This window comes from Nerophis lumbriciformis, linkage group LG20, assembly GCF_033978685.3.
Source record: "Nerophis lumbriciformis linkage group LG20, RoL_Nlum_v2.1, whole genome shotgun sequence".
Taxonomy (NCBI): Eukaryota; Metazoa; Chordata; class Actinopteri; order Syngnathiformes; family Syngnathidae; genus Nerophis; species Nerophis lumbriciformis.
Window position 1 is genome coordinate 22,481,758 of NC_084567.2, and position 27,480 is coordinate 22,509,237.

The following is a 27,480-nucleotide window of genomic DNA, read 5'->3' on the forward strand; positions in this document are numbered from 1 at the left end:
CTCATAACGGTACTAAAAGTTGTGACATGTAGAGGACTGGGACATTTATTACACTTTCGACAGAGTTTTATGTGTTCACGTACCTTCGACACAACTGGAGTTAAACTCTACACACTTCTCTCTGCTGTGTGTTCGAGAATGAGAAGTCTGCAAAAGACCTCTGCTTTTGGTTGGCTCTGCCGCCTACAAGTGTTTGCGTAATCAATCAGATGAGAATGCTGGAGACACCACGGTGTGGTGCGGCTGCATCTGTGCCAAAATAACCAGTTTTTAATGGATCCGTTGGATTATAAAAAGCATTTGTTCAATGCATTTAAAATGATAGTTATGCTGGTAGAGGTAACAATAACTATTCATTATCAATAATAATAATAATAACAATATATTTTTTTAAAAGGCGGATACCAATTAAAAAGGGCTGCTACCGATATTCGTCAAGATGTTAAGTATCATCACTGATAATCAGTCGATCTCTATGCTGGACAAGCATGGTAATCAGAGAATTGAGTGATGATGCCATGTAAGTGACGAGCAATCAAGTTCCAAGAAACCAAGGAGAGAGTATGAGTTTAAAGAAAAGTATACGCTGCCACAGTCAGGCTAGCTATTTCATACAAAACAGGTAACTCAGATGGCTGCAAAACAACAAGTTAACGTTGTGTCTCACACAATATTTTCAATTGTCCCGTTGACTTTTTTTTTGCTTTCCAGCCATCGATTAACAGCCTCACATGTCGGAATTTCTCCCTGCTCAAGCAAACACGACACAATTCATGTTGGTCAGCTGCAGATAAAGCTCAAATTCTTCATCTTAATCAATTATTTTAATTTAGATTGTTTGATAAGCACTAAAAAAGAAATATGCTACAGCGTTAGTTGAGACTTTGCTTTTGGGTTTTGTGGTAGCTGATAAGATTCAAATATGCTTTATTGTCATTCTTGTCTTCATTAACATGAGAAAAGAACAAAATAAGATAATGAGGCGTTGGTCAAATAAAGTGGTACAGTACCTCATAATTAACTAGTCCGTTTTCCCGGGTATCATTCCGCGTAATCGAGCAACTAAACATCAAGCAGGACTTTCATTCTTTGTACTTTTTTTTAATTGAGTATGACTGCAAAATAATCCACCATGAGGCCGAAGAAAATAGAGTGACGACACATTGATAAGGAAGGTGAAAAACACTATTGAATTCAAGAAATCAATTGTGGAAAAGTACAAAGGTATAGGCTGCCCTTCTCTCTCCACTCATTGTTGTGTCTCCACAGTTACATCTCACAAACTTTCATAACAGAAAGACTCCAAAATGAAGATGTGTCATTTAAAGGATCCATAGTCCAAATAATTTTACTTTGAATACTCCATTGCCAGGCTCGATATGCCACCCTCTCTTGGTGCGACGTCATCTACAAAACTGGAGCCAATTTCTCCTTATAAACAGTGTTGATAAAGGCATGTAAAACTATTATTTTGATCATTTAATTGCATGTTTTGGTTGCCCTGGTCCATGATTAAACTGATATAGTTAGCATTATTAGCAAAAAAAGAAATCGCCATTTCCAGACTTCCCTGGTGTCCTCATCTGACCTCATGTTTTTTTTAGCATTCCATTAAGCATCTTAAGGAAAACATCAGTAGAAGAGGACACAAAATAGAATACCAGCAGCTTACCTTCTATTTCGCTTGTTTTTGAACCCCCTGGTCTGCTCTTCTTTTTCCGTTTTTCCACAGGTTCTGACTCAAGCCAAATGCGATCCTGAAAATCAGGATCGACATTGAGGGGAGAAAGAGTCAGAACCTGCGAAAAAACAGAGAAAGAAGAGCAGCTGAAGTATTTTTTCTTTGAAGTCAGAATCATTCAAATGATCGCTGCAAATTACACTCATCTCGTATGGGGCGTGTTTGAGGTGGGGGGGGGGAAGCGGGGGGTGTATAGTGTAGCGTCCCGGAAGAGTAAGTGCTGCAAGGGGTTCTGGGTATTTGTTCTATTGTGTTTATGTTGTGTTACGGTGCGGATGTTCTCCCGAAATGTGTTTGTCATTCTTGTTTGGTGTGGGTTCACAGTGTGGCGCATAAGTGTAACAGTGTTAAAGTTGTTTATACGGCCACCCTCAGTGTAAACTGCATGGCTGTTGACCAAGTATGCCTTGCATTGTGAAAAGCCGTAGATATTATGTGACTGGGCCAGCATGCAAAGGCAGTGCCTTTAAGGTTTATTGGCGTTCTGTACCTCTCCCTACGTCAGTGTACAAAGCGGCGGTTTAAAAAGTCATACATTTACCTTTTTGAAAGCGATACCGATAATTTTGAAACCGATACCGATTATTTCCGAAATTACATATTAAAGCATTTATCGGCCGATAATATTGGACTGCCGACATCTCTATTCATTAGTGTAACTTTTGTCTCTAGCTTGCAATCACATTCTCCATTATAGTCAAAAAAGTTACATTTGATTTATGTTTGACCAATTATCCTACTAGATTCTTAAAATGAATTCTAATTTTAATGTAAATGTTTTGTGTTGGTGTTGTGTTAAGTTTTTCCCAATTAAGGCATCCATTTCAATGGTTTATTGCATAATGCACCAAATTGTAGCATTTTGTGCAGCACCCGCATTTTGTAATAACTTTTGCAATATGTTACAAGTTGTTACAAAATGCTTCAATGTTTATTAAAAATGTGGTCGATTATTGCAAAACGTGGCGTTCTTACGTAATGAGGTCAAAATGTATTATATTATTACATCATTTTCCGTTATTACATAGTGCATTATTACATGCATATTAGCTTATTTCTTCAAATTCTGCGTGGAAAACCGTGATTCGAGATGAAGATGCTACCAAAACACATACTACGCAATATGAAATTGCCTCGGATCTTCTGTAGGCGTTCCAAAATCTGTTAGAAAACAAGCCTAAAATTACTACCGTGTCTTTATGGGGGTTTATTTTGCCTTTATACATAATTTTTAGGTCCAAAACTATGAAATAAGTGCCAATGTTCTCAGTATTAGAGGGGCCCCTTAGTCAATGATCACTCTTTCTTTGGGTATACAGAGAGCAGATCCATCCATTCATTTTCTACCGCTTGTACCTTTCGGTGTCGCGGGGGGTGCTGGAGCATATCTCAGCTGCATTCGGGCGGTAGGCAATGCATGTCTTTGGAGGTGGGAGGAAGCCGAAGTACCCGGAGGGAACCCACCCAGTCACGGGGAGAACATGCAAACTCCACATTGTAAATGTGACCATGTATATACATAAATTATGTCATGTAAATAAGATAGATAAGACTGTTTACTTTGTTTAATAAAAAAACAATGTCATGTTCTGCATGACATGCATCTTCAAATGATCTGACACTATACGTAAAAAAAAATGTAAATAACATTACCTTGACCTTTTTGGTGGGCAGGCGAAGAAAAAACACAAAAAGACACAATGGGCCTGATCTACTAAGATCCATATAAATACAACGCGCTAAATAGCGTGTGCAAACTATAAAATTGTGTGTACTATTAGTGTACTATTAGTGGGCGTGTTGATTGTGATCTACTAAGGGTGCAAGTACAATTTAAAGGTAGAGAGACCGCCTTATTTAAATGAGATTTTTGGCTTCCACCATGGAGACACTCCACAGTTATTCCAAATTCGTGTTATCATGCCTGTGCCTGTTTTGCTTTTCTGAAACATGCAGCACACATGTACAACTTTTATGGGCATTTTAGAAGCAGTCCTGCAGTGCATCCACAATGCAACCCACTTTTTTTAGTGTGCTAAAAGTGCGGCACTTACTGCGAGCGTCGATTGGAAAAGTTCCAAACCCCAGAAAATGCATATTGCAAAGTAGTTTTTTTCATATATATGAAAAATGAATGTGACTAAAAACACGCCAGCAGACACCAAAATGCATCAATTGACTTTTTTTTAATCAGCCCCTTAAAGGTGAAATGCACTTTTTTTTTAAATTGTGCCTATCGTTCACAATACTTAAGAGCGACAAGAAGACAAAACATTTTTTTTGTGTATTTTTGCATTCTAACATATCAAAATCGGCTCGTTTTTTTGCATTCTAACATGTAAAAATCGGCTCGTTCTAGGAGGCTAGCAATGCAGCTAATGGGAGAAATCCATTCGGCCTCTAAATCACTCTAAACAAGGCATTTAAAGACCGCCAACAATTCTTAATTTACTTTCCGTAACCTGTATAGCAACCAAGCTGTATTGACTGTTATTGTAAGAGCGAACACTGAGGAACTGTTTTTCTTGCGTACTTACACATCGGCGTGCTACGGTATAGCCGTGAGCGAGCTATGCCGAGGAATAGGTTAGCTTCTATATCAGCACCCTAATCGCGTTTGAGCTTGTAATGCACAACACCATGCAATAGGACACCAATTTGTACTGACTGATAAACATGAACAATCATATTACAGTATCTGTAATGTATTAGCCCACATTTCATGTTTTGTTTGTACACAGCTTGCTTGACACCGTATGTACTGTAGATGTACTAACACGCATGACGTGCTGCGTGTATCATGATCAATATTAAAGTGACTCACTCAATGGACAGTTATCAGTTTGGTCAAGCAAGCCGGGGACGTTTCCAGTTGATTTTGGGTAAGCAATCCATTGCTGTCGGCATAGCTTGGCTCCAAGCTCCACATTTACAGCGTCAAGTCACGGCGACCTCACTCTCTCGGCTTCTGTCTGCTCCAACGTTTCCCTCTCTCTTTGTGCTCGCTTCTATACGCAGCAGTTCATCCTCCGTATATTCAGGTTCAAAATAAAAGGTTTTGAATCCTCATTCGTCCAAAAATAGTTTTCTTCGTTGTCTGTTGTGTGCCATGATTAGAAAACACACTGCCGTTTGTATGCGGAAGTAGAACACATTTGTCAGTCAGTCAGAAGTGCGCTGCAATGGAAACGAAAATAAATGCACAGAGGAAATTAGTTCCAGCAATGCTTAAAATGACCAACATACGGTAATATTATTACTATATTATATATGTACTTGCAGTGTGTATATAAAACATTGATGGAGGGTTTTGAAGTTGTTCGGGAGGGCTTTGAACGCACATGTGCATAAGTATTGACAGCCTTTGCGCAATACATTGTCGATGCACCTTTCGAAGCAATTACAGTCTCAAGTCTTTTTGAATATGATGCCATAACATTTTCACACTTATCTTTGGGCAGTATTGCCCATTCCTCTCTGCTCATTCCTCTTTGCAGCATCTCTCAAGCTCCATCAGATTGGAGGCATCGGTTTTCATCCAGGATGTGTCTGTACATTGCTGCATTTGTCTTAGTCTAGTCAGGGAAGTGACCAAGAACTCGATTGTAACCCTATCAGAGCTGCAGCATTTCTGTGGAGAGAGGACAATGTTCTAGAAGAACAACCATCATGCAGCAATCCACCAATCAGGCCTGCATGGAATAGTGGCCATACAAAAGTCATTATTTGGTAAAAAGTTTGCCAAAATGCACCTCAAAGACTCTTAGACCATGAGAAACAAAATTCTCTGGTCTGATGAGTCCAAGATTTAATAATTTGGTGTGAATGCCACACTGTAAAAATTGTTGTACTTTGATGTAACTTAAAAAAAAATAGTCCCAACATTTTCCAGTCAATTTTTACACGTTTTGATAACTTTCTGTTTTTTAATTTGGTAAAAGTTGGTGATACGTTGAAGATGCAACAAAATGTGTTTTATTGAACATGAAAATAGGCAGCAAATTAATTACACTGGACCTGATTAAATGTATTTATAGGTTGGTAGAGTTGGTATAATTTAGTTGGTGATAAGTTGAAGATGCAACAAAATTAAGTAACATTTTCAAAAAATTGTCCAAAAATTAAGTTGGACAAAAATGAAAGAAGACAGCAAATTACACCACATCTAATTAAAATATACAATATATAAGTTTAAAAAATGTTGATGCAACTTTAAAAAATTGTCGCAACATTTTCAGAACAATTTTTACATGTTTTTTTAACTTAGTTTTTTCTTTTCATTTGTTAAAACTATTAAGTTGGTAATAAGTTAAAAATTAAATAAAATGAAGTAGAATTTTAAAACAAGGGTCCATTTGCAAAGCGATATACACAATTTACACACTACCTCTGAAATGTTATGTCCAAGATAAAGACTGTCTTGAAGGAGACATGGATACAATTTAAGCAGTGCGACATGTTCCGAAGTCTGTCCAGCAATGATGACAAAGAAAGTCCTGAGATGCAGCATATGCTGTTCATAATTTCCCAGCGTCACAACATAGAAGGAGAACATTCCTCATCAATCGTCTCTTCTAAAAGACAAAAAAAAAAGAAAACACAAAGACAATATTACGGTTAACAAAAGTACCATATTTTTCGGAGTATAAGTCGCTCCGGAGTATAAGTTGCACCGGCCTAAAATGCATAATAAAGAAGGAAAAAAACATATATAAGTCGCACTGGAGTATATGTCGCACTGGAGTATAAGTCGCATTTTTGGGGGGAAATTTATTTGATAAAACCCAACACCAAGAATAGACATTTGAAGGGCAATTTAAAATAAATAAAAAATAGTGAAAAACAGGCTGAATAAGTGTACGTTATATGGCGCATAAATAACCAACTGAGAATGTGCCTGGTATGTTAACGTAACATACTATGGTAAGAGTCATTCAAATAACTATAACATATAGAACATGCTATACGTTTACCAAACAATCTGTCACTCCTAATCACTAAATCCCATGAAATCTTATACGTCTAGTCTCCTACGTGAATGAGCTAAATAATGTTATTTGATATTTTACGGTAATGTGTTAATAATTTCACACATAAGTCGCTCCTGAATATAAGTCGCACCCCCAAACTATGAAAAAAACTGCGACTCATAGTCCGAAAAATACGGTAATAGGAGCAGAAAATTCAAATACATAACGATTTAGAGAGAAGTTATGATGTTAAACATGCATCGTACATTCATTCTAACAAATCAGAATGAAGCGCCAGAAGCTTACAAAAGACATGGAAGCTATTGAAAAATACAGGACTTTTTTTTTCAGAAGAATTCATATAAGAACACAGTCAACTTCATGACTATACAAATGGCATATGTGGCATTACATTATTAGTAGCAATTGTATAGAAGTTTATTTTGTGTTCAAAGTGTACAAACCTTGACTAAAATAAGGACTTTTGTCAAGGCTGGAACACATTATTCATATTGACATAGTTTCTCTTTGAGAAATTTGCTTCACTATACACACTTTTCGATTTAGGAACCCTGTTTAAGAACCAATTAAAATCGTAAATCGAGGTTCCCCTGTACTGTACATAAAAAGTATATTATCTGCAAAGCTTTGTCATAGAGAGTTTTCTACTTCTTGTATTGTCATCATGGAGGTGCATGCTGCACATTTGTGTAAAAAATTCCAAGGTGTTATTCCTTGGAATTGAGACTCCGTGGGACTGTTTTATCACATACAAACAAATACACACAATAGTTTTAGTTAAGTACAAAAATGCACAAAATATACAGTAGACAGGTTAAAAGAAAAGTAAATTAAATAATGTGATCACTGCTCCTCGAAGATTAAATGTTCCTTATAGAGGAAATGCACTTTTAAAAAAATGTGCCTATCGTTTACAATCCATCTGACAGACAGGATGGCGGATGCATTTTTTTAATGCATTCGAACTTGTAAATCAATGTAATACTCCATGTACATTTTTTGATTTAAGTATTAACCAAGTATTAATGATATTGTTATTAGAAGCGCTAACGCAGGCAAACTATTTATAGCGGCGCAGTGATCACAAGCTTGTGTGTCTATATTCACATCATCCAGTAGTAAGCTGCTTCCTCGCTTCTTTGCTTGTGGAAGTTAACTGTAGATCATAAATAATGCCTCTCACCTGGATAGTTGAAGGATGAGGACGTATATAGACAAGTTGGTATACTTTGACAGCAAATTTACACTCGGAAATGGCGAGAAAGACACAAAAATACGCTTAGTTACACCCTCTTTTCTTCGCGAGGATTATGAGTCATTCTTCATCTAAACGGGACTATAACAAGATTCTATCAATCGGCATCCTAATGGCAACATACATTGTACAGTAAGTGATGTTTTATATGTTTGTTGGCACTCATAAAGTCTGCAGTAAGTGATAAGCATTGATGTTGTTAAAAAATAAGCAAACGTTGCGATGTGTTTTTTTAAATTAGTGCGCCACGTATGCTTAAAATGAGCAAATTATGTAAATATTTAAATGTTATTATACAAACCCCGTTTCCATATGAGTTGGGAAATTGTGTTAGATGTAAATATAAATGGAATACAATGATTTGCAAATCATTTTCAACCCATATTCAGTTGAATATGCTACAAAGACAACATATTTGATGTTCAAACTGATAAACATTTATTTTTTTGCAAGTAATCATTAATTTTAGAATTTGATGCCAGCAACACATGACAAAGAAGTTGGGAAAGGTGGCAATAAATACTGATAAAGTTGAAGAATGCTCATCAAACACTTATTTGGAACATCCCACAGGTGTGCAGGCTAATTGGGAACAGGTGGGTACCATGATTGGGTATAAAAGTAGATTCCATGAAATGCTCAGTCATTCACAAACAAGGATGGGGCGAGGGTCACCACTTTGTCAACAAATGCGTGAGCACATTGTTGAACAGTTTAAGAAAAACCTTTCTCAACCAGCTATTGCAAGGAATTTAGGGATTTCACCATCTACGGTCTGTAATATCATCAAAGGGTTCAGAGAATCTGGAGAAATCACTACACGTGAGCAACTAAGCCCGTGACCTTCGATCCCTCAGGTTGTACTGCATAAACAAGCGACATCAGTGTGTAAATGATATCACCACATGGGCTCAGGATCACTTCAGAAACCCACTGTCAGTAACTACAGTTGGTCGCTACATCTGTAAGTGCAAGTTAAAACTCTCCTATGCAAGGTGAAAACCGTTTTCAACAACACCCAGAAACGTCGTCGGCTTCGCTGGGCGTGAGCTCATCTAAGATGGACTGATACAAAGTGGAAAAGAGTCCACATTTCAAATTGTTTTTGGAAACTGTGGACGTCGTGTCCTTCGGACCAAAGAGGAAAAGAACCATCCGGATTGTTATAGGCGCAAAGTTGAAAAGCCAGCATCTGTGATGGTGTGGGGGTGTATTAGTGCCCAAGACATGGGTAACTTACACATCTGTGAAGGCACCATTAATGCTGAAAGGTACATACATACTTGCCAACCTTGAGACCTCCGATTTCGGGAGGTGGGGGGTGAGGGGGGTGGGGATGGGCGTGGTCGGGGTGGGACGGGGGCGTGGTTGGGGGCGTGGCTAAAAGGGGAGGAGTATATTTACAGCTAGAATTCACCAAGTCAAGTATTTCATATATATATATATATATATATATATATATATATATACGTATATATATATATACGTATATAGCTAGAATTCACTGAACGTCAAGTATTTCTTATATCTATATATATATATATATATATATATATATATATATATATATATATATATATATATATATATATATATATATATATATATAGATATAAGAAATACTTGACGTTCAGTGAATTCTAGCTATATACGTATATATATATATACGTATATATATATATATATATATGTATATATATATATATATATATATATATATATATATATATATATATATATATATATATATATATATATATATATATATATAAAATAAATACTTGAATTTCAGTGTTCATTTATTTACACATATACACACACATAACACTCATCTTACACATTGTTGAGTTAAGGGTTGAATTGTCCATTCTTGTCTATTCTCTGGGGTTGAATTGTCCATTCTTGTCTATTCTCTGTCACTATTTTTCGAACCATGCTGAACACCCTCTCTGATGATAAATGATAAATGGGTTATACTTGTATAGCGCTTTTCTACCTTCAAGGTACTCAAAGTGCTTTGACAGTATTTCCACATTCATCCATTCACACACACATTCACACACTGATGGCGGGAGCTGCCATGCAAGGCACTAACCAGCAGCCATCAGGAGCAAGGGGTGAAGTGTCTTGCCCAAGGACACAACGGACGTGACTAGGATGGTAGAAGGTGGGGATTGAACCCCAGTAACCAGCAACCCTCCGATTGCTGGCACGGCCAACCTACCAACTTCGCCACGCATTGCTGTGTAGCACGCACAAAAGTGCTTTCATCAAATGCACTAGATGGCAGTATTGTCCTGTTTAAGAGTGTCACAACATTGCTGTTTATGGCAGACGAACTGCTTTACGGTATACAAAAACGTGACTGCTGTTGTGTGCTGTTGCCGCGCAGGGAGGACGTTAATGAAACTGCCTCACAATAAACTCACATAAGAAACCAAGAACTCGCCCTCCATCATTCTACAGTTATAACGTGATTGGGCAGGTATGCTGAGTCCGCCTGAATTTCGGGAGATTTTCGGGAGAAAATTTGTCCTGGGAGGTTTTCGGGAGAGGCGCTGAATTTCGGGAGTCTCCCGGAAAATCCGGGAGGGTTGGCAAGTATGGGTACATACAGGTTTTGGAGCAACATATGTTGCCATCCAAGCAACATTACCATGGAGGCACCTGCTTATTTCAGCAAGACAATGCCAAGCCACGTGTTACATCAACGTGGCTTCATAGTAAAAGAGTGCGGGTACTAGACTGGCCTGCCTGTAGTCCAGACCTGTCTCCCATTGAAAATGTGTGGCGCATTATGAAGCCTAAAATACCACAACGTAGACCCCTGGACTGTTGAACAACTTAAGCTGTACATCAAGCAAGAATGGGAAATAATTCCACCTGAGAAGCTTAAAAAATGTGTCTCCTCAGTTCCCAAACGTTTACTGAGTGTTGTTAAAAGGAAAGGCCATGTAACACAGTGGTGAACATGCCCTTTCCCAACTACTTTGGCACGTGTTGCAGCCATGAAATTCTAAGTTAATTATTATTTGCAAAAAAAAAAAAAGTTTATGAGTTTGAACATCAAATATCTTGTCTTGGTAGTGCATTCAATTGAATATGGGTTGAAAAGGATTTGCAAATCATTGTATTCCGTTTATATTTACATCTAACACAATTTCCCAACTCATATGGAAACGGAGTTTGTAAATGTGGACCTTACTACATTAAAGTTAAAGTACCAATGATTGTCACACACACACTAGGTCTGGTGAAATGTATCCTCTGCATTTGACCCATCCCCTTGTTCACCCCCTGGGAGGTGAGGGGAGCAGTGGGCAGCAGCGGTGCCGCGCCCGGGAATCCTTTCTGGTGATTTAACCCCCAATTCCAACCCTTGATGCTGAGTGCCAAGCAGCGAGGTAATGGGTCCCATCTTTATAGTCTTTGGTATGACTCGGCCGGGGTTTGAACTCACAACCTACCGATCTCAGGGCGGTCACTCTAACCACTAGGCCGCTGAGTAGGTAAACATTACATACTGTATATACTTACAATGTGTATATAAAACCTTAATGGAGGTGTTTGGAGGTTTTTTTAGGGCTTTTATAGGCAGAATACAGCCACTTCCATAGGCTCCATTGTAAGCAGACTTTTGATTGCATTTTTTACTTTTTAGAATGCATTAAAAAAATAAATTCATATGTGTTCTCTTATATAGGATTGTGAATGATAGATACAATTCCCCCAAAAAGTGCAGTTCTGTTTTAAGTTGTTTGAAAATAGTGTTGACAATTCTGTGGCCAGCGACTATTTGGCATTTAGAGTTTGAGTTACTTCTCCCTATCTTTCACTGAAGGGTTACGTCTGGCTTTTGCTTCTTGAAACTAATTAAACAACTGACTGATGCATTTCTGCCACCAAATGGTTTGAAGCTATATTCTACTATATTCTACCTCTAATAGGTAATGGTAATGTCGCTGGTGTCTCCAGTCCAGAGTCAGCTGACTCCAGCTCAAGTGTGACCCTAATGAGTACAGAAGGTGTAGAAAATGGATAGCTGCAAAGGGACATTATTTGAATTTGGCTGTCCTTCCAGCAGGGGGCACTGTGGCAACACAGAGCAACTGTTTGCATGTGTTTGTCCAGTGCACCAGCAAAGGGAACAGCTGGCCAAAGCCATTACATGAAATTCATTGCAATGCATCTGTCTCGTTTCCTTTCTGGCCTCAACTTTTCACTCATAACGTTTCCTTGTTGATGTCCTTGTAGCTTCCTAATAGTCCTCTATTTTTATTCTTTTTTTTTCCATTTCTCATCTTCTCCATCATTTACCACCTCTCTTATTCTTTCAGTATCTTCACATTTCCACGTCTGTCTACGTCCCCTCTTTGTTTTTCCATCTTCATTCCTCTTAGCTATTTTCAACCCCTCCTCCCTCAGTTTATATCTCCTCCCTCCCTCCAGCATTTATGCCTCCTGTGCTCGCCCCCCTTTCTTATCTCTTTCCTCCATTAATTTCCAATTCTCTCTCTTTCCTCGCTTCTGAATGTGCTCGTCATCCTAAATCGCTCTCATTCCTCTCTTCTCTCGCTGCCTTCCTCTTCTGCCTGTGAACAGATACCCCTTCAAGTTCTTTTGACCAAACTGTGCAGTGGATGTTTAAGTTTCAACTTATTTTGTTTTTCCTCTTTACATTGCCAGGATAAGGCTGTATTTTTCAGGTTTGGTGTCATCCTCTATTGTTACAAGCTTTGATGTTGAATTTTTACAATGATGACTCGATGCAATCAATTTTGTGTGATAGCCTGAACATTTGAAGCAGACAGCATTGTGAAATTAACCGCCCTTGGAATGTCTGTCTGCAAGACACAGGATAATAAAATGAACAATTGAAGCTCCTGAAGGATGCGCTAATTGTGACGGCCCTGTTAGGTTTTGGACCCTGACACAAACGAGAGTCTACTATAGGTTTGCATGTATTAAACACATGCAAACTTGATAGCACAAGCAAAGCTGATCTACTAAACTTGTATCCCGAGGATTACGTCTCTTCAGTGAGCAGAATAAGGAGCACAATCTATTTAGCGTGTTTTGTCTTCGTGAATATGCAGAATAAATGCTGATCATCAGAATTCCCACAATACTAGAAGGAGAAGATGCAAATCTCATTATTGAGCATACCCAGTGTGATTTATCAAGAGTTAAATTCAACTGCAAGGGCTATTTTGCGTCTTTATGTAGTACTTGTGAAAAGTTACACAATTACACAGGTGCGAGAAAGAAAGCGAATGCGCTGCAGTTCCATCCTACGTATGCTTGTCAACATATGTTGACTGTCAAAAATAAAAAATATTAGACATATTGTCTATTCGGCAATATTATTTTATAATTTTATCGCTGCTAGATGACTTAAGAGGCTAATTAAAACAAATGTAATTAATGTATTTTGGTGTATGTTGGCGTTTTTTTTTATGACATTTGCTTTTTCCTATAGAAGCTATATTATTAGCATATCTTCTGTGTAAAAAACTCAATCTTGCATTATGCATTTTCTTGCGTCTGCAGTGCACACTCGCAGTTAGTGCCAGCCTAAATACCCATAAAAAGTTTTACATGTTTGCTGCTCGTTTAAAAAGATAGCAAAACACCACAAGTAAGGAGCCCGATAACATGAATGTGCAGTAAAGGATCGAGTGTCTCCATGGTGAAAGCCCCATATAGTACACGCAAAAACCTAATTTAAATAAGGTGGTCTGCACCACTCTTCAATTGTAAACATCGTCTTTGTAAATTACACGCAACACGCCCATTAATAGTACAGGCAATTTTCTAGTTTGCATACGCTGTTTAGCGCATGGTATTTGGATTTTAGTAGATTAGGCCCCTAGTGTACAATTTGGCTTACATTCTGTGTTGTGTTTGTTATTGTTGTTGTGTTGGGCTTGTTGTTGATGTGCGGAAATGTTTGGAGAGGGTTGGGTAAGGTCTCTGCGTTTGTTTTTGTGTTTTCTTTTCAAATTTCTTGTAATCTTTTTCTACCTGTAGGGGTGCCCCGATACAATTGGAGTATTACGTAATGGCCGATATCGATCTGATACAAAATCAGCACGAATCATACATACTTTTATTATTTTGTAGTGTGGAGGTTAGAAAAGGTTTTATCTAGTAAAATAACCATTATCATTGTTTTCTGTTTGAGTAATTCTAAAACAGATTAATGAATGGCAGGTATGAAAACGCCTAACTTTATTTACTGTCTGGAATGGACATTCTGTATGCTGTCTTTAAATTGAAGCGAAGTGATAGTTGACTGATGCGGACACATTTGTTACTGGATACTTTATAATACGCTTTTACCTTGTATCTGTAAGTAATATCCAACTATAATTATTTGATACTTGTTTATATTGACCGATGTTCTCTTTTAGACTGAACATATTGTTCAATGAATGCCACTTATTACACTTAAAGCTTGTGTGCTAAGCTGTTTTGTAGCTGCTAGCTCCTAGTAGCCTAAAGCATACCATGTGTACTTTGGGTAATGACTTAACAAACATACATGAAAAAGCCAACCTTGTGTGCTTATTGAAGGATATTTAAATTTTAACTGGCTGTCCGGCTTTGCACAAGTCGACATCTTGCAGGACTGCTTGTGCTTAAATCCAAGATTTTAGATGCAAGCCAATATACTCCAATTCTTGTTTTTTTCTATATCAATATTGGATCGGGACACCACTGCCAATTTGTATTTAATACATGTGGAAAATGTAATAAAGATATTGTAAAAAAAGAAAGGTTAATTGTTCAAATAAAATCTTCTAACAATTGTACCTGGTTATCATACTAATCACAGGGAAAATCAACAAATATTACACAGAGCTTTACTGTACATTTGAAGATATAAGTTGCAGACAAAATGTCCTGTTCTAGTTTGTCATTCCTCCTCTGACTTCTGCTAAATGTATAGTTTTTCCTGGCCTGTGTTTCATTAAAAAAAGTATAAAGTTGCCAAATTACAGACTGCATTAAGACCTGGTGGTGTAATGATACATGCTGTTCCATTTCATCCAGATGCTGGCCCCTACCCCGCCAAATAGAAGGGTTGCTGAAAGACAAATCACATTCTGAACTGACTTTTAAACACTTGTACTCACATATTTGGGTCTCTGGAGTGCTCAACTGTTAAGATTTCTTCTAATAGGCAATATTATTTTTACCATTAAAAATAGTGTTGTTTTTTTATGTCAACAAACGTCAGGTTGCTAGACATTGTTTCAGTGTCTCACTGAAGCCAAAATGTTACAGATAAGAGTTCCTGTTTTGAACCTACAGAATGTTTTTCGTGCTAAAAGTTGATTCCGATTCATAAGACATTATGGTTGTGTTTTTAGAGAGCAGGAGCTCAAGGTCCATCAAGCACGGAGGAGTTTGGAGGAGGCGCTGATGGCCGATGGCTTGGCGCGGGCTGCTGAAAACACCCGAGAAATGCAGGACGGGATGACGGCTTAAAGACATAAAAGTGAGACAGGTATACAAAAATGATTTATATATCACTGACAGAGTGAAAAAACTGTACCCCTGTGACGGTACTTCTAGGGTTTGCACCTTAACACAGGTGACCAAACTGTAAGAAACCACCTAAAAGAAATGTGATTTAAATACAGCAAAGTTTAACGAAAGCTGTCATAAACAGCTAAACAGAAAAAAGCTAAGTTTCTATGGGCTTAAGAAATGCAATCATAGAATGTAGAAGCCTGGACGAAAGCTATGAAACACATTTTATTAGAAAGTTTATATTTTATAATGCATAATTTTTATTAATAGAAAGATAAAGAAAATTATTAAAGTCTATCGCATGCTGAAAACAAAGTACAAACGAAAAAGATACAGAGCACATACACACCTCGACACAAACTAGAAACTAAAACAATCATAAATAAATCAGTGTCCAAAAAAACACGATACTAAAACAACACTTATTAGTAATGATGCAACAAGGGAGTGCAGAAGGACGTAGGGAAAAAAATAACAACCCAAACCTCAATTACTGAAAGGGAAAAAAAATACTGAAGATACATAAAACTACAAACAACAGCAAAAATGATCTAATCATCAGCCAGTGGTTAGAGTGTCCACCCTGAGATTGTTAGGTTGTGAGTTCAAATCCCATTACCTCCCTGCTTGGCACTCAGCATCAAGGGTTGGAATTGGGGGTTAAATCACCAAACATTATTCCCGGGCGCGGCCACCGCTGCTGCCCACTGCTCCCCTCACCTCCCAGGGGGTGATCAAGGGTGATGGGTCAAATGCAGAGAATAATTTCGCCACACCTAGTGTGTGTGACAATCATTGGTACTTTAACTTTTTAACTTTAACTTAGAGGGTGTTCATTCAGTTGTCTAATCTTGTAGAAAGAAAGCAGAGAACAGACATGACACCTTAATTTAAAATGACAACTTTCTGGCTTTAAGAAACACTAATAGAAATTTAAAAAAATAATTGTGGTAGTCAGTAACAGTTTCATTTTTAGATCAAGCAGATTCCTTTATGAAATCGCTCAATTCTGGGAAAATATTCAATTATCCTGTACATTTTCATTTCCAAAGCTCACACCTGCATCATAATAAATCTGTTCATTAGTCTGCAGTTAAAAACGAGTGTTCACACCTTGGAGAGCTGTCAATTGAAACAAAGGAGAAGATTATTGAACTTCCTCAAGAAGGTAAAGCATCATGCAATGTTACAAGAGATGTTGATTGTTCACCGACAGCTCTGTCTAAAATCTGGACTAAGCACAAACAACATGAGAAGGTTGTAAAAGGCAAGCATACTGGTAGACCAAGGAAAACATTAAAACACCTAGACAGAAAACTTAAAGCAATATGTCTTGAAACAGAAAATGCAAAGCAAAATAAATGGTTGTAAACTAAAGTCACAGTCTGACCAAACTGTAAGAAACCACCTAAAGGAATACAGCAAAGCTAAACGAAAGCTGTCATTAACAGCTAAACAGAAAAAAGCTAAGTTTCTATGGACTTAGGAAATGCAATCATAGAATGTAGAAGTCATATTCAGTGATGAATCGCAAATCTGCATTTGGCAAGATGATGATGCTGTAAACTTTTGTTTGGTGCTTTTTCAATGAGATTTATGAAGGTGACTGCCTGAAGAAAACATGCACATTACCACAGTCATTGATGATGTAGGGTTGCATGTTAGGTAATGCTACTAGGGAAATGGTTGTCATTAAATCTTCAATAAATGCACAAGTTTATATTTACATTTTTGTACACTTTTCTGATTCCTTCAATCGAAAAGATGTTTGGGGATCATGACAACGTTTTTCAAGATGATAATGCATCTTGCCATAAATCAAAAACTGAAGACTTTCCTTGAAGAAATATACATAACATCAATGCCATAGCCTGCAAATAGTCCAAATCTCAAAACAATTGAAAATCTGTGGTGGAAATTGAAGAACATGGTCCGTGACATGACTCCAACCTGCAAAGCTGGTCTGACAACAGTAATCAGGGGAAAATAGAGCAAGATTGATGAAGAGTACTGTTTGTCACTCGTTAAGTCTGTGCCTCAGAGACTGCAAGTTACCATAAAAGACAGGGGTGGTGCAACAAAGTACTAATACTACTAATAGTGTGTTGTAGTGTTTGTTTTTCATGATTCAATATTTTCACCTCAGAAGTGTGTGATTTAACAATCTTTTCCTTCTGTTGGATCTAAAAGAAACTGTTGTTGGCTACTACCATTTTTTTGTTGATTTATTTCAGTGTTTCTTAAAGCCAGAAAGTTGCCATTTTAAATAACTACAGTATAGTTTTGTGTCAAGTCTGTTATCTGCTTTTTTTCCCTACGAGGTTAAATGAACATCCTCAAAAACTGGCGATTAGATACTTTTTGCCAGTTGTTGTATTTTTGTGTATCTTCAGTCGTTTTTCGCCCTTTCAGTAATCGTAAGTTTGGTTTGCTAATTTTTCCTTGCGTACTTCCATATCTTTTTCCAGTGATTGTAGAAACAAGCCATTGTATGTAAGCTGGTAGCAAGCAAACAATGGGACAAGGAAGTAGTGGCACAGAAAAAAGGAGTTTAGGTGAACACGGGGGAACCATGAATAACTAGGAAAGCATTCAGAAAGCGCAGACCTTTGCCAGGCCTTATCTCCAACAGTAAAGAATCCTTTAGAAATAATCATGAATCCTGACTGGCCCTATCACCCCCAAAATACTTTTGAGCTATGTTGCCTAGGGCAGCTGGGCTGGCTTCCGGGGTTGGCCGACGTCGTCTCACAAGATGTAGTTTCTCTTTAAATATCCTTCTTGAAAATGGCCTTCCAAATATATATCTGCCACCTAATCAACATTTTGTTCTCCTTCCTTGTGGGTTAAAAAAGTGAGTATTGGTGATTCGGTATGGCTACGGTGCAACACTTCCTGCTTCAGTAAATTGCAACTTGTGATTGGATACTCACTTTGGACAAGTGAGTATCTAATCACAGTCTCGTTAACGTCAGGCTACCTGGATAGGCTACTGTCAACAACTTGTGATCTGATTGGCTATCGCAACTGTCTATCGACTGTATGTGTTCTGTTTGTTTGCACTATGTTGATTCAGAAGGCTACGGTTAAATTCATAAAGCTCTGGCAACAAGCCAGCTGACTTCTGATTGGATAAAAGCTCTAATGTAAAAACAAGCAACACTGGAGCCTGACATGAAGAGAGTATGATGAATATTTTTATATATCTATGGAAAGTAAATCAAATTAACTTTGATTAATTTATGATTATCGGATGAATTTGATAATTAAATTCATCCGCTAACAGTCCCGGCTGTGGCTCTGCTGATCTGCATAGCACCGCTGCGGCTCAAACCAGTCCACTCACAGGACACGAAAATGTCACGTTCAACGTGAGGCCAACTAGAAGGCCTTACTGACAACAACTCATGATCTGATTGCAAGAATATAAATACTTTTAGATATTTAGGGAAAGTAAACTAAAAATTATTTTTATCTTTAATTAGGATCAGCCTTTTTGAGCTAATTTTACACTTTTTCTCTAATTCAACAGCCATACACCTTAGAGTCGTATAACTTGGTATGTGACACATGTTAACTGTAAATGCTAATGTTTTTTGCTAGCTTCTTTGTTATTAGAATGCTAACGTTTTTTGCTAGCTGTTTTGCTACTTTTGTGTTTACACCAACAAATAGTGCATTTTGGTATTTCTTCATACCCAGTAATGTGCTGGCATTCAGCTAATTTTGCACTTTTTTCTCTAATTCCACAGCCATATACTGTAGAGTCATATACCTTGGTATAGGGTTGGAATTGGGGGGTTAAATCACCAAAATGATTCCCGGGCGCGGCCACCGCTGCTGCCCACTGCTCCCCTCACCTCCCAGGGGGTGATCAAGGGTGATGGGTCAAATGCAGAGAATAATCTCGCCACACCTAGTGTGTGTGTAACTTTAACATGCTATATTTCTAAGCTAATTTTGCAATCGTTTATCTCAGAGTCATATAACTATGTATAAAAACATTTGTTAACTGTTAACATGCTAATGTTAGTGTGCTAGCATGCTAACATTAACATGTTAACTTTTTCAGCTAATTTTATATTTTTTTCTCTAAGTCCACAGCCATAACCCTTAGAGTCATATAATTTGGTATGTGACACGTTACCTGTTAGCATGTTAACATTAGCATGCTAACTTTTTGAGCTAATATTGCAACTGTTTACCCGACAGTCACATAATTTATGTGACACTTGTTAACATTAGCAAGCTAACTTTTTAGCTAACCCCAGCCAGAGGTTCAGGGCACAGATAGCAGGCCCATCAAAATTTCCGCTGGAATTCTGTAGTTCTATTTATTATTCTGTTATTTTCCATTCATTCAGTCATTCCCACAACTCCCTTAACTCCACATTTTCCGCGACAACATTCCCATTGACAATTTGGGTTTCCCATTTCTCAACTTGTTCAAAACATTTTGATATGAAAACCTTCAGCTCATTCAGGACATTTAGACTTACGATTTCATATATCCACAATTTTCCACTTTAATTTAAATTTCACATTTTCTAAAGCCATTTGAGTTAAAATAATATTTACAACTTCCATGTTCCATTAAAGCATTCAGCTCAACTCCTAGAATTCGGAAAAACACTTTGCAGTCTTCCAGGGACTTAGGTGGGTTGTGTCTGCCAGATTTTTGATTCTACTATTGGGCTGTTAACATCCGTAGTATGCTACATTGGTGCCAATTTAGCAACCAACCACCACCATGGCTACAGATTGAGGAGGCCTTCTGCAACTCTTCTACCCTAAAGTCTCTTATGTGCCTTTCTCATATGTCACCGTTAGCTTATTCTGATAATACAATTGTTAAAAATTCTCTTAAAATTTGGGCTCAATTTAAAAGACATTTTGGACTTCACTCTGTCCCTCTCTCGTCCCCAATTAACTTAAACCTTTTATTTACCCCCCCTGTTAGTGATATGGCCTTTGTAGCCTGGGAGACTGCCAGGATTTGATCCATTTGTGAACTTTACATTTATGAAACATTTGCGTTCTTCGATCAATTGCCCGCAAATTTAGCCTTCATAGAAACCAGTTCTACCGTAATTTGCAAATTAGGGACTTTGTACGAAAGCACTTCCCTGTTTTTTCCCAAAATTCCACCTGCAACCCTGACAATCTTTCAATCCATATTGTAAGAGCAAAATCTCCAAACTATATACAGACATCAGTTCATGCCTCACGGTGACTGGTGATTTGCGTGCAACATGGTCTACGGCACTCAACATAGAAATAATGAAAGATACGTGGGACCAGGTTTTGAAACGAGTCCACTCTTCCTCAATCTGTGCAAGGCACAGGGTCATACAATGTAAGGTGGTACACAGAGTCCACTGGTCCAAAACCAAACTGACTCGCGTTTTCCCTGGACTTGATCCAATTTGCGATAAGTGTCATCAAGGGATAGCCGATCTTACCCATATGTTTTGGACCTGCCCTGTCCTGTTTTAGAACTCTGTGTTTCTTTCACTCTCAGCTGTCACCTCAGTCCATATTAGTCCCTCTCCCATAGTGGCGTTATTCAGAGTGGTACCTCCAAACGTTTCATTGCCGATCTATTTTGCCGATCTTGTGGCTTTTCTTAGCTTGCTTGCAAGGAGGGCAGTCCTAATGCGCTGGAAGAATCCCAGCCGCCCCTCTCACTTAATGTGGATGAGAGATGCTCTGTCCTTCATGAGGTTGGAAAAGATAAGGCACTGTCTTCGGGGCTCTGATGCAAAGTTGACCAAAGTATGGCACTCATTTCAGGAACATTTAGGCGCACCCCATTGATCAACTTAAACTTCTCAGTTTGCTTGCTATAAACCTTATACGTTCCATTACACTTTACATGTGATACATATATGCGTATCGTTGGTTTTATTTTTTTTTCATAACACTTAACCGTCCGTGTACGTGGGTGTGGGTGTATATATACAGTTGTGGTCAAAAGTTTACATACACTTGCAAAGAACATAATGTCATGGCTGTCTTGAGTTTCCAATAATTTGTACAACTCTTATTTTGTTGTGAAAGAGTGATTGGAGCACATACTTGTTTGTCACAAAAAACATTCATGAAGTTTGGTTCTTTTATGAACTTATTATGGGTCTACTGAAAATGTGACCAAATCTGCTGGGTCAAAAGTATACATACAGCAATGTTAATATTTGGTTACATGTCCCTTGGCAAGTTTCACTGCAATAAAGTGCTTTTGGTAGCCATTCGCAAGCTTCTGGCAAGCTTCTGGCAAGCTTCTGGTTGAATTTTTGACCACTCCTTTTGATGAAATTGGTGCAGTTCAGCTAAATTTGTTGGTTTTCTGACATGAATTTGTTTCTTCAGCATTGTCCACATGTTCTGAATGGGGTTTAAGTCAGGACTTTGGGAAGGCCATTCTTAAACCTTAATTCTAGCCTGATTTAGCCATTTCTTTACCACTTTTGACATGTGTTTGGGGTCATTGTCCTGTTGGAACACCCAACAACGCCCAAGACCCAACCTCCGGGCTGGTGATTTTAGGTTGTCCTCCAGAATTTGGAGGTAATCCTCCATTTTCATTGTCCCATTTACTCTCTGTAAAGCACCAGTTTTATTGGCAGCAAAACAGGCTCAGAGCATAATACTATCACCACCATGCTTGACGGTAGGCGTGGTGTTCCTTGGAATAAAGGCCTCACCTTTTCTCCTCCAAACATATTGTTGGGTATTGTGGCCAAACAGCTACATTTTTGTTTCATCTGACCACAGAACTTTCCTCCAGAAGGTCTTATCTTTGTCCATGTGATCAGCAGCTAACTTTAGACGAGCCTTAAGGTGTCGTTCTGGAGCAAGGGCTTCCTTCTTGCATGGTAGCCTCTCAGTCCATGGCGATGCAAAACACGCTTGACTGTGGACACTGACACCTGTGTTCCAGCAGCTTTCAATTCATTGCAGACCTGCTTTTCGGTGGTTCTCGTTTGACTCTTGATCATCCTGACCAATTTTCTCTCAGCAGCAGGTGATAGCTTGCGTTTTCTTCCTGATCATGGCAGTGACAAAACTGTGCCATGCACTTTATACTTACAAACAATTGTCTGCACAGTTGCTCTTGGGACCTTAAGTTAAAGTCCTAATGATTGTCACACACACACTGGGTGTGGTGAAATTTGTCCTCTGCGTTTGACCCTTGTTTACACCCTAGGAGGTGAGGGGAGCAGTGAGCAGCAGCGGTGGCCGCGCCCGGGAATCCATCCATCCATTTTCTACAGCTTATCCTTTTCGGGGTCGGTGATTCAACCCCCAATTCCAACCCTTGATGCTGAGTGCCAAGCTACTTGTTCAAGTCAATGATTCCTTTTTTCAGATCCATGCTGAGTTCCTTTGACTTTCCCATTGACGCGTTTGTAACCGAGTCTAGTGACTGCATCACATGGGCCCTATTTAACTGGGCTCAGAGAAGTCAACAGGTTTCGTCAATCATAATCACTCACATAAAGTTAAGAGGCCATGCCATGAAGCTAATTTGATTTGATTGTAACTTTTCTACATCACCAAAATCGATAATGTATGTTGCTGTATGTATACCTTTGACCCAGCAGATTTGGTCACATTTTCAGTAGACCCATATTAAATTCATAAAAGAACCAAACTTCATAGATGTTTTTTGTGACAAACAAGTATGTGCTCCAATCACTCTATCACAAAAAATAAGAGTTGTTGAAATGATTGGAAACTCAAGACAGCCATGACTGTGTATATGTATGTATCAGTGGCTGGCCGTGCGTTTTCCACCTAGGCCTTCAGTGATGTCCGACTGCAATGATTACCTCTCAAAATACCATAATTTATGTCACCACATGACCGTTGCTGGATAAATACTATACAGAAACACATTTACGCACTACTAGGCATTGAATCACCACCAACAGTGTACATAACGGGTTATTTTCTGGCACAGTTTAAAATCAATAAACCCGCATCAGCAATTAAAATATATCTTATGTGATACTGTCAAAATTAAAATTGCAAAAAACATATTAAACCTGAAAAAATAAAGCAATAAAATATCTGAACTCACAATCTGTAGAACCCATTCGAGCTTCCGGGGTTGGCCCACATCGTCTCACAAGATGTAGTTTGTCTTTAAATATATTTCTTGAAAATGGCCTTGAAAATATATGTGTTGTCTTGTCTAACCATAAAAGATGCAGACGAGGCGTGTTAGCTAAATTCTTAAAGTTTACTCCACAAGGTGCTCATCAAAAACATCCTGCTGCCGGCATGGCTTAACGCGGCTACTGCGCATGCTCTTCACTACTGTGGCATGCTGGGTAATGGAGTTCTTATTTTACCTAGGTCATAACATCACAATATATATCTGCCTTAGGCCAACTACAAGGCCTTACTGACAACAACTCGTGATCTGATTGGCTATCGCAACTGTCACTTACTTAAAAAAAACATTCAGCTCATTCAAAACATTGAGGCTATCTATTATTCAATTTTTGTTGAATTCCACAATTTACGACCCAAAGATTCCCATTTAATTAATATCATTTTTCACATTTCTCAACCTATGCAAACAATTCTCTCGTTACTTTAGTTTGCATCTCTCGAGGGCGTACTTAGAGAAAGCACATGTAAGCACAGAGAGAACAGCATACAGAAATAATAAAGCCAAGATTCAAATCCGGAATCTTCGTGCGGTGATGCAAAAGTGCAAAACAAGCATTCATAGACTGAAACCCACATTATTCCTGGTCTCGAGCTGGTGATGTGACGCTACAATGTTGTCATACATTTGCTGTAGACAGAAGCTGTCTGTGTTGTTAGATAGTGTGTGTGCATGTCTGCTCGCTGTTTACTCTAAAAGCAGACTGATAAGAATTATTTTCAAAACACATTTGTTTTCTGTGAAAGGGGGAAATCGACGATTAATGTAGATTTATGCAGATTGGCTTGTGGGAATTCCATTAGGAAAAAGAGGTGCTGAGAGTCGAGGAGTGAATGCTATTGTATTTTTAAAGCTGGACCACCGGCTGTGGCAGACTGAAGTGTGTTTGTGTGTTTTTCTGGTAACGCAAGGTTGAAATCTTTGCAGTTATCTCATACTGTTGGATTCCTGTTGCTGAAAGTTTGGTTGCTGTTTCCTGCTGGTTGACAGAATTTATGTTGGTTCCATGCTCACTTGGTTCTTCTTCTGTTGTGTGATTGATCGTAATCTGTCTATAGGTGGCAAACCTTGTACTACTTTTTTATTGCATAAATAGATGAAATTGATAATCAGGCCAAGATTTTACAGCCTTTTTGTTTTTTGATTGTTGCAGCTTAAAATGCCTGATTTTGCGACAGCATTTAAAAAAAAGTTACGGCAAAAGTAGCGATGTGTTAATATATATATATATATATATATATATATATATACATATATATTAGAGATGCGCGGTTTGCGGACACAACCGCGGAGTCCGCGGATTATCCGCGGGTCGGGCGGTTGAAATAAAAAAAAGTTAGATTTTATCCGCGGGTCGGGTCGGGCGGTTGAAATAAAAAAAAATTAGATTTTAAATATATTCAGGCGGGTGGCAGTTAAACCAATTCGGAAATATATATACATAGTTAAATGTTGTTACCCACATACGAAAAACGAGCAGGCACCTGCAGCATGCCACAACAGAAGAAGAAAAAAAAAAGAGATGGCAACGCCGGCAGCAAACGTGGTACGCGACAAACTAAAAAAGGGAATACTAAAGACCAGGGGAAAAAAAGGCCAGAAAAGTTCAGCGTGGACTCGTTTTTATGAGGTTGTAAATCAGGATGATAGTAATGCTGGCTACGTGATTTGCAAGAGCTGCGACACTGTTTATGTCTACGACAGTCACAAAACCGGGACATCTAACATGGTGCATCACATTTGTGCAAAACCCTGAACCTCCACAAACACATTGAGCATGAGCAGTTTCGTCCGCCGTGATCCCAGAAGAGTGCCACAGGATGTTAAAACAAGGCTTACAGATGCATGTGTGAACGCAGCTGCCTGCAGCAGTTTGAGTGGCGCGAGCGCGCTTGGAGGTGCGCTCAGCGCGGCTCCCAGATGATTGCGCACTGGTGTGCGTCTGGGCCGTGACAGCGTGGCACGCATTGAATGTCTCTGCTACATTGGATCAGTCTCCTTTCTTTAACAGGCAAAAGCTTTATAACCTCACTAATGCCTTGCATCGTCTATATTAGATATATAACAACGGGCGGGTGGCGGATGGCGGGCGGGTGTGGTTTTGATTAAATGTTAGTTCGGGTGGATGGCGGATGGTTGACGACTTTTGTGATGCGGTTGCGGATGAAATAATTGCCTATCCGCGCATCTCTAATATATATATATATATATATATATATAGTGTATACATTTTAAATCAAACCTTGGAGGCATTGCGGAGATATTTATAAAACACTCTTGCCTTCCTTAATTCTTCCTCCAAACACGCCATTTGGAATTTGCTGTGATGTTTTTCACATCGGTGACGTCAGCGGATTATCCATCCATCCATCCGTCCATCCATTTTCTTCCGCTTGTCCGAGGTCGGGTCGCGGGGGAAGCAGCCTAAGCAGAGAAGCCCAGATTTCCCTCTCCCCAGCCACTTCGTCCAGCTCCTCCCGGGGGATCCCGAGGCGTTCCCAGGGGATCCCAAGGCGTTCCCAGGCCAGCCGGGAGACATAGTCTTCCCAACGTGTTCTGGGTTGTCCCTGTGGCCACCTACCGGTCGGACGTGCCCGCGTGGCATCCTGACTAGATGCCCAAACAGCCTCATCTGGCTCTTCTCGATGTGGATGAGCAGCGGCTTTACTTTGAGCTCCTTCCGGATGACAGAGTCCCACCACCTGACTTAGGAAACTCGTTTCGGCAGCTTGTACCCGTGATCTTGTCTTTTCGGTCATAACCCAAGGCTCATGACCATAGGTGAGGCCGTTCTTCCCAATCACGCCTCTCCAGGTTTCACTGTCGTTGCCAATATGAGCGTTGAAGTCACCCATCATAACAAGGGAATCACCTAGGGGAGCACTCTCCAGGCCTCCCTCGAGGGAATCCAAAAAGGGCGGCTACTCTGAGCTGCTGTTTGGTGCGTAAGCACAAACAACAGTCAGGACCCGTCCCACCAACCGAAGGCAGAGGGAAGGTACACTCTTGTCTACTGGGTTAAACTCCAACGTGCAGGGTTTGAGGCGAGGGGAAACAAAAATTGCCACCCCAACCCGTCGCCTCTCACTGCGGCAACGCCAGAGTGGAAGAGAGTCCAGCCTCTCTTGAGAGAACTCGTTCCAGATCCCATGCTGTGCGTCGAAGTGAGTCCGACTATATCTAGCCGGAACTTCTCCATCTCGCGCACCAGCTCAAGCTCCTCCCCCCAGCGAGGTGACGTTCCACGTCTCAAGAGCTACCTTATGTAGCCGAGGATCGGACCAACAAGTGCCTTGCAGTCAGCTGCCGCCCAGCTCACACTGCACCCGACCTCTATGGCCACTCCTATGAGTGGTGAGCCCATTGGAAGGGAGACCCACGTTGCCTCTTCGGGCTGTGTATGGGGTCAAACCCGGCCAGTAGGCGCTCGCCCTCGAGCCCCACATCCGGGCCTGGCTCCAGAGGAGGGCCCTGGTGACCCGCGTCCGGACGAGGGAAATCTGAGTCCTCGTTTTTTTTTCTTCATAAAGGTCTTCGAGCTGCTCTTTGTCTGATCCCTAATTTAGGACCTGTTTGTCTTGGGAGACCCTAACAGAGGGCATAGAAGCCCCCGGACTACATAGCTCCTAGGATCAATGGGCCACGCAAACTCCTCTACCATGATAAGGTGGAAGCTCAAAGTTGAGTTTTTTAATTTTTCCGATTATCCATATATGGTACAAATTTATCTAAAGTGCGTTGCGTGAGTCCACCATTGTAGTCCGCGCTGTAATCC

General features: G+C 39.4%; 1 protein-coding gene across 5 annotated transcripts in view; it reads left to right on the forward strand.

The window, feature by feature from the left end:
• mbd2 (methyl-CpG binding domain protein 2) overlaps window positions 1–27,480 on the forward strand; it is a 94,782-nt gene that overhangs the window by 36,818 nt on the left and 30,484 nt on the right. For 3 of the 5 annotated variants that reach the window (XR_009817431.1, XM_061980594.1, XM_061980591.1), the window contains exon 6: window positions 15,364–15,500. The exons of 1 other annotated variant lie outside the window; for it this stretch is intronic. Coding sequence is in view for 3 of the 4 variants with exons in the window: in XM_061980594.1 (XP_061836578.1) it covers window positions 15,364–15,481 (118 nt within the window). In the remaining variant the exon portion in view is untranslated. The remainder of the gene's footprint in view (window positions 1–15,363; window positions 15,501–27,480) is intronic. One more of the 5 variants, XM_061980593.1, reaches the window with a different exon arrangement.